General features: G+C 35.1%; 1 protein-coding gene across 1 annotated transcript; it reads left to right on the top strand.

Annotated features, from left to right (window-relative positions):
• The first annotated feature begins 1,083 nt into the window (after nucleotides 1–1,083).
• On the top strand, nucleotides 1,084–3,602 carry LOC110094097 (RING-H2 finger protein ATL8-like). Its single transcript, XM_020819250.2, has 2 exons — nucleotides 1,084–1,836; nucleotides 2,835–3,602. Exons 1-2 carry the CDS (start codon nucleotides 1,253–1,255, stop codon nucleotides 2,866–2,868), a joined length of 618 nt encoding a protein of 205 aa, XP_020674909.2. The 5' UTR covers nucleotides 1,084–1,252; the 3' UTR covers nucleotides 2,869–3,602.
• Nucleotides 3,603–8,851: the final 5,249 nt, after the last annotated feature.

Raw genomic sequence — 8,851 nt, 5'->3', positions numbered from 1 at the left:
ATGCTTGAATCAAATTAACTTCTTATTTTTTCTTTCATAAAGACTGAAATTTTCTATTTTTTATAAATTCCAAAATATTAATTAATATACCCTCCTTATTTTATAAATATTTTGAAGCTGAGGCTCTCAAAATAAAAAAAAAAAAAAAAAAAAAAAAAAAAAAAAGCTTCACAAAATAATAAAGGAAATAATTTCAAGAAGACTTCGTAGGTTAGGAACATGTCATTCATGTTAATCTGGTAGAAAGTTATATGCCATTATAACATGGCAGATTCCAGAAGACCTGCAGGTACGACACGGCTTGACTAGATTGACCCACTAATGGCTTTTCAGATATGTGGGACAATAGCAGGTTGGTTGGTTGACTGATGTGGCCGATAATCCAACACATAAAAATTAGGTTCGCATCGATCCATTTCATAAATAGGTTTTATTCGGGTTCCATTTTATGAACCCTTTGAAAATCTGGTGGGGTCCCCACACCCACGCTCGCACCCGTCACACTTCCCTGCATTGCGCAACTCGAGCTCATGCCTTTGTCCCGTCCTCTCTGGTCGCGCACCTTGCGCCCACCCGCGCTCCTCGCTAGCCCATTCCCCCGCTCGCCTGCTGCCTTGCTTGCAACCCAAACTAGCGGGTCAATTCGGATTTAAATTTCTGACCCGTTTGTCAAATCATGTCTGATCAAATTACATTAGTTGAAGACATATTAATTTTGAATTGGATCCGAATCCAATCAGAAAACTCATTTTTACACTCTTGATGTGTTAGTTAACCAACTCCATAGCCCAAAAATAATAATAATAAAAAATAACTCTCACGGGCCGAAGCCCGCCCAGAAACAGAACCTAACGCGGACCACTAACCCTAGGGATAAGACTGCGACCACTCTGAAATATAAAAATAAGAAGGTGCGGAACCAAAGCGACGGTCTCCGGCTGCGAGCACGTTGTATCATCATCTCACCGACTAGTCCACGTCACCATCTGTCGGCCCTTTTTATGTTGGATTACAATGCCACAAAGTGGGGCCCATTAAAGCGGGACCCACCTCCCATCATATTTAACTCTAAAGAGATGAAGTTACCTTCAACTGGAGGGCAGACATCGTAATTAACGTTCAAAACTATGGCTCTTCGAAACCATCTCGTTATTTATATTTCGTAATCCCAAATCCCAAATCGGAAAATCATTTTCTTTTTTTTTCAGCTTGAGCTTCTTCTCCCAGCTGTGAAATCGCAATCTCTTTTAACATGCCGCCGGCAACGAGAAATCTGCAGTCGAGTTCCGGCCACCCGCCTGCCGGTGAGCCTCCCGAGCCGATGACGGTGGATTCCGACGTCGTGGTGATACTTGCGGCGCTGCTCTGCGCGCTGATCTGCGTCGTCGGGCTGGCTTTGGTGGCCCGCTGCGCCTGGCTTCGTCGCTCCCTTGGGGGAGCTTCGGTGAATCCGCCGCCGCCGACTAAAGGGCTGAAGAAGAAGGATCTGCGGGCTCTCCCGAAAACGTCTTTTGACAGCACGGTGGCCGCCAGAGGCCGGTTTGCCGAGTGCCCGATTTGCCTTGCGGAGTTTGTGCAGGGTGACGAGATCCGGCTCTTGCCGCAGTGCGGCCATGGATTTCACGTTCGTTGCGTCGACACTTGGCTCGGATCTAACTCTTCTTGTCCCTCCTGCCGCAAGATTCTCGTTGTTCATGGGCCTTCAAAGTGCGATCGCTGCGGCGCCAGAGCTGTTGCCGGTGAAGATGCCACGGAAGAAGCGTCGGCGGCGTCGGCGGCTGCTTCTTCAGCGGCGGAGAACGGGGCTAAAGCCAGGGAGGACGGCGACGCCATCAGGTTCTTGCCCTAGCTAGGTTTTCTCTCTTTTAATCTATACTTCTCTCTCCCTATCAAGAACAATGTAATTATTTCGTAAAGATTTTATTTGTGGAGAGATTATTGGCTTCAGCTTGTGGAGTGGAAATCGACGCTTCTGGAATCTTAGGACCGTAATTTTTTTTTTTTTTGCAGTTTTGTCTATCACACCGGATAAGAGCATTGAATTTGAGGGCTCTTTAAAAAAATTATGTAAATTTCGGAAATTTCACCATCGTTTAAGGCAAAATTAGTAAATTGCATCTATAATCATAGAATTCGCGTTGGCATGCGGGCCGCGAATTACGGGGCTCAAACAAAACTGGAGGCCATTTTGTAATTTGATATTTGTTGAAGGGTGTAACTGCGAAAATGCTCTGTATTGGGAGACTCCGTATTTATTACTGGTCTTTTGAACTGGCCCACATAATTGAAGGTGAGGCCATAATTGTTAGGCCACCTCCAATGGAAATTAATATCATTTTTCGCACCAAAATTCAGTGAAATTAAAAAAATGTCGTAATTCATCTCCAATCGAATGTCATTTAATCATCGTTTTTCGTGCTTTTCTTCGGTCGGTAGAGATAAAAGAATGGCGCAGATGAATAGTGCGACGTCAATATAGGCGTTGCACTGTTCATCCGCGATCAAATGGCTTCAAAAATGATGGTCGGTTGGAGCAAAACAAGAACTGCAAACAAGTGGTCGGAACTCGACTGCAGATTTCTCGTCGCCGGCGGCATGTTAAAAGAGATTGCGATTTCACAGCTGGGAGAAGAAGCTCAATGTTAAAAGAGATTGTGATTGCCGTTTCATTGAAGTTGCCCTTAGTAAAGCTGATTTTTTTTTTTCAAATGATTTGTACAATTACATAGTATTTTTTAAATATAAATAAGGGAGAGTCATCCCAATCATCTCAAATGTATTGAATTGGATTCATAAAAAAGTTAATGTTGATGGACTCACCTCCTTGGTTTTAGCCTCAGAGAAGATGGAGAAATTACTGTGCGCTGATTCTGACCGCAGTTCTATCCATTCAGAATGAGTCACATTAACAATATCAAGTACGGAGCAATGTCGCGCTGCGGTACCGAATGGTGCCGAACAATTCCTAGTTGCGATGCGATACCGATGTGGCTCATTCTAATTGATCTTTGGACGGCATTCACAACTTCACTGCGCTACAGCTACCAAAATTTTGCAGTTGGAAAGATGAGCATAGTTATATTGAAGCCCCAAGTATTTGACTCAACTAACGTGAAATCCATGGCCTCATTATGCCAAACTCCGCAATGCAGATCATTTATTTTGTAAGCTACCATTAGGTCGTCAAAAGATGTCTTCAGGAGGAGATCTCGCAGAGCTAGCAGAGCAACATCGCAAGAATGAAAATGACATCAGAATCAAACATTGTAAGCTCAAGGGATCTTAATGGTCGATAGGGGGTTTGATCTCGACTGGAGATTTTTCATTGCTTGCAGCATCGTGAAAAGAGATGGAGAGATTTCACAGTTGGGAGAAGTTGAAGGAGAAGATGATTTGGGTTTAGATTTTGGGATTTCGAATTTTGGTATAAATAGCGAGAAGGTTTCTCAGATCCATGGTTTCGACCGTTAATTATGATGTTTTCCCTTTCTGGGTGTAATTTTGCCATATTAGGGTTAAATATTATGCATGAAAGTGCCAAAACCCTGCATTGGCTAATTATGCAATAGATGAAAACATGGACTTATAAGCAGTTCATCTTAGACTGTTGGTTTAGAGCTTTAGCTGACAGCCAAGAGGTCTTGAGTTTGAGTTTTGTGTATGTGATGTATGTGCAAATTTGTTTCAATTTACCTAAATGTTCAAAACAAACCTACACACTTATTGGCACGGTTGCCCGTGCGGAGTAAGAGAAATTATTTTGTGCATATGCTGAACACCGTACAGAGACTAACCAGAATGCGACATGTAACCCCCTGCTCGGTACCGCTCGGTACTTGGCTCAGTACTATTGACGTTGCGCATTCTGATTGATATCTGGACGGTAAACTGCGTAATGACATCCGCACAGAATAATTTCTGGTGGACTAAGGGGCAATTTGATTTTAAGTAGTTAAAATGTTTTTAATAAAATATAAACTAAAATTAATTCATTTGAATTCTTTGAGATGTTTAGTTATTCTATTCTTGTGGGAATGATGAATAATAAATAACAAGTGGTGCTACAACTCATGATTTTTGAGAAATCATAGTTTCTTTTGAGTCTCATACATTTACTAGTATTTTTTAATACCCAAAAAAAAAAGTTAGAAAGATTGTAATTAAAAAATTATAAAATAAGGATGGGAGATTAGGCTTCCAATCAAAAGGTTCTGAATTCGAAATTTATATATATGTGTGATTTAATTTGATAAAAAATCCCTTAGAAAAAAGAGTGAATAATATAAAAAATAAAATAAATATCATTATCATATTTTGTTTTTTATTTTGGAGAAGAGAGAGAGAGACAAAATCTATATAAAAACAGCTATTACAAAAAAGAGCTGCCAAAATAATTAGAATTAGAAACACTGAACCAGCCCAGCTGTTACAGAAACAAAGCTATAAATCTGTAATTCTTTTATTTTCTTTGTAAAATTTGAGAGTCGGAACTTTTTATATTGAAGTATGAAGAAATTATAGTGAATGCCAGCTGCTGCTACGGCTTACTCTTTGGCTTCGTTTGCAACAGCTTTTTTAATTGATTTTTAGATTGATTTTTAAGCATAAAATTTTTATGAAAATATCAAAAAAAGAAAGCATAATTACAATATTTTTTCTCAGTACAAAAAATTACAGTCCAAAAAAATATTTTTTGTTTAAAACTAATTTTAAATAAAATTAAATTTTTATTCATGATAAACTTCAAAACTCTTAGATCTACCTTAAGATAAGTGCAATATTAATTATTTATATATTGCACTTATCAAAAAAAATATTCAAATGATTTACTTTTAATAAAATTTTGTCATTTAAAATTTGCTAAATTTATTTATGTAAATTTATATTTTTAAAATTTGCAATATATAGAATAATTTGGCCTATTTAAAATAATTTTTTTATGTAAATTTATTTTTAGATTTTTGTTGAATAGATGAAATGGTGAGAAATTTATTGAATTTTTTTTTTCTCCTCATTATGTTAGCATATATAATAGAATGAAAATTAAAGAGGTTGACTAAATATTGAGATTTGTGGTTGGCTTATAATGGACATGGTCTTTGGTTCCTTACTGAGCGTTGATCTTTTAACATATGAGATTACTTTCTCTAAGGCCGACATTATTTTCTGCTTACTTCCTTATTTTTGCTTTATTATTTGCGATACTAATATCTCTTTTGCGTGTAGTCTTCCTCTTTTAGTCTTCTATTTTTTGCAGAGGAAATAGGTCTTCAAAGATTCTGGCAGAAAGACAGGGTCCTGATACTGGATGATCTATAGTGATTTTTATTGATATAAAAATCACTTTCCTTAGATTCAAAATTTTGAAACTAAACTAAGGAACATTCCTTAGTTGATTCTGAGATGATTGTCTAATGTTCTCATTCACCATTGAGTAGATATCATGTTCAAGTTTAAATCTATCATTGACTGAACTAGGATGTTAGAACATGAGGGGTTCTTTATTTTATTTTGTAGCTCGTCTGAGCAGTAGTGAGCTGACGGTTTCCCTTAAGGACTCTGTAACACTATTTTTTATATTAATGCGTAGGCCCCTCCGCGGGTTTTAACAAAAAAAAAAAAATGGACATGATCCCCATAACATGTAATGCAGATGCTGAGATTCCTAACATAGAACTAATTAGGTCTTCTTTTCCCTTAAATTTTTATATTAAGTGCTAAAAAATAAATGCAATGAAATTTTGATAATAACTTTCAATTATCTTTTGTGTGTTGCTCTATTGAATTCAAGGTCTACTTTGGACATTTGTAATGTTTATAACGATGATTGTAATTGGTTGCAAAAAAATAATTTTTCATCATAAAAGTTTTCAATAAGAAAGTAGAAAGTTTTAGCTAAAAAGTTATTTTATTCCCAATACTTGTCTTATGAGAGTCTAACCTTCTTTTTATAAATGGAGTAGAGACAATATTTAATAAAAAAAAATGATATCAAAGAAATTATTTGAATGGCATGATATAATTGATACCTCATCAAAAATCTTTTTTTGTCGGGCACGAATCTCAATGTATATTTAAATTAACAACTTCTGAAATTAAGTTAAGGACCATCCAAACTTTGATATCAACAAACTTATAGTTGAAATGAACGTCTTCATGAGACAAAACCAAAGATACCAAAAAAAGTGTCCAAAAAAATTGTCCAATGCAAATTTAAATAAGCCTAGATCAAGCACTTGAAGCATAATTAAAACTTTTTTTTAAAACCAAAATATATTCCAACAAGAAAAGAGGGGGGTAATAACAAACTTAAAGGAGGGACAAAAAATGAAAATTATAGAGAAGCCAAAGTACGGGGTTTAACAGCCCAAAGGCTCAGTAATTGGCAGAGGCTTCAAACTGCATCGAAGCCAGGCGAGAGCCATCCAGTTTGGAGTGAGAGACCAACGAGCAAAAAAACCACCACCAAAGGTTGCCATGAGCCATAGCTTCAGATAAGTGAGCCCTAGCCACATCATTGCCAAAAACCAACAATCGCATTCTCGAAATTTAAACCAATATCCAACAAAACAGTAACCACCATATTTTTAAAAATAACTCATATCGGCTCCCAACTAAAGCAGCAACCTAAAGGAGAAAACTTTAATAGGTTTATTGGATGGTCAAATGATCTACAAATCTTGAATGCTTATAGTCAAATCGAACATCTCGATGAAACTAATCAAACTAGTCTAAGATCGCTTAATTTTGATATCATTAAGACATTTAAGTGATGAATGGGCAATTTATAATCAAGAGAATCACCGCGGTCGTCCGATGAAATATTCTTAATTTATCATATATTTAGAGATATGGCACTCTTCAAAATCTATAAATAAGCCCCAACTCTCTAGCTGGGAGATCCTTGGACTTGAGATTTAAGAGAGTTCAAATGCTCCAAAAAATTTTCAAGATATTAACAGAAGGCATAGTACTTAGACATGTACAAGTTACAAATAATTTTGAAGCAATTTATTTAGTGGAAAAGCTTTTATGGAATGAGAAAAACTATAATAATATTCCTAAATGCATGAAGAAATCATTTGTAAATAAACAACTCATTTAATTTTCATACTTGTCATATACAATTTTATTATATATTTATGATGTTTTCTTTAATAATAAAAAATAATGTCACTTGATTAATTTGTTTCTTAATTATTTATCATAATTCAATCACATAGAAACAAAATATAATAAATGATTTAAAATGTGAATGAGGCCAAATTTTAGCTCTCTTTCATATAAATCAAATGTCATAAATACTCCAAGCTAAGTATAACTTTATTGAGGAGTACCGACATATTTTTTATTCCTAATTTTGTCATGTTACTTAGAACACATGTAAAGTAAACGCTTCTATCGCCCACAGATTTATGATATTTTTTAGGGGTGTCAATTCAGGTTGATCGATTTAGTTCAAATTTGATTCAAAGATGACTAGACGAATACACTTGATCCAAATTCTGTCTATTTATTATACGGGTTAAAATATTGGACTCAAACCTGATTTGACTGGACCCTGTCTGACTCAAATCTAACCCATTTAACTTGAATCGGAATAATATTCGAGTAGATTTTAAGCCGATTTTGAGTTTGTAGATCAACTTGCACCCAACCCTAAATTTTATCGGGTGAAGATTTTAATCCGAACCCAACTAAAAATATAATTAGACCAACTTGAACTTTGATTTTTCAAGTTGGTTCTATGTCATGTAGGGGTGTAAGTGAGAAGAGCTGGCTTGAGCTCGACTCATTTATGAGCTCGCGAGCCAAACTTATTGAGCTCATGAGTCGAGCTCGAGCTCATTTAGTAAACGAGCTTGAGTTCGAGCTTGAGCCGAGCTCGCGAGCCGGCTCATTGCAGTCATTAGTATAATTTGAGTCATTTATTTGATATTTATTTTCTTATTCTAGTTAATTCTTAGCAATTTACCTTGGCAACCCTTGCATTTGGACATTTTGCTGGGTTAAGAGGAATAATTCTATCTATTGAAAGATTTTGTTATATTTAACGATAGAATTAATCATTTAAATAACTTAATTGCAAAATTAATCTGTTCAAAAATTAATTATTATGTAATTTTTAACATCCAAAAATATTTTCTAATTCAATAAAAACACTTTAAAAATTATTTCAAAAATTATTCGGACTCTGATTTTAATAAATCTGTAATTGTCAACGAATGCTTATGAAAATAATGAATGGCTAGAAATTATTAAAGAGCTTCATTTTAGTTTTAAGTAATATTAAATCATTTAAGTAATGTATATACATAGAAATATTGAAGCATTTTGGTAATAAAATTTAATTAAATGTTTTAAACATAAAAGAGTATTAAATATAATTCATAATATATATTAGTAAATTAAAAATATTTTAAATAAAAATATTTAAAAAAATGAATACTCAATAAATATATAAGGTATACATATGAAACTATAAAACTGTCTATATAAAATTATTATATATTTAATTACATGAAAATTATGATTAATAGAAAATTAGCTTTAAATAAATAATAAAAAAGTTGAATTTTTTTAAATATATTCTCTTTCTTGTTGTTCTTTATTTTATTATTGTAAAATTTGGCTTCCTATCTTTAATATTAGGGGTGTCAATTCGGGTCAGTGGGTCGGGTTCGGGTCGAACCCGGAACTGATGTTCGGGTCAATCCGAACCCGATCCGTTTTTAAAAACGGGTCAAGTTTTCGGACCCGAACCCGACCCGATTCGGGTCCGGGTCAACCTGACCCGACACGAATGACCTGAAGTTGACCTAAAATTGCTAATTTTCGGGTCAATATTCAA

Source organism: Dendrobium catenatum, unplaced genomic scaffold (genome assembly GCF_001605985.2).
Source record: "Dendrobium catenatum unplaced genomic scaffold, ASM160598v2 fragScaff_scaffold_142, whole genome shotgun sequence".
NCBI classification, from domain to species: Eukaryota; Viridiplantae; Streptophyta; class Magnoliopsida; order Asparagales; family Orchidaceae; genus Dendrobium; species Dendrobium catenatum.
The sequence above is the reverse complement of the archived record's forward strand: the minus strand, read 5'-3'. Positions and strand labels throughout refer to the sequence as shown.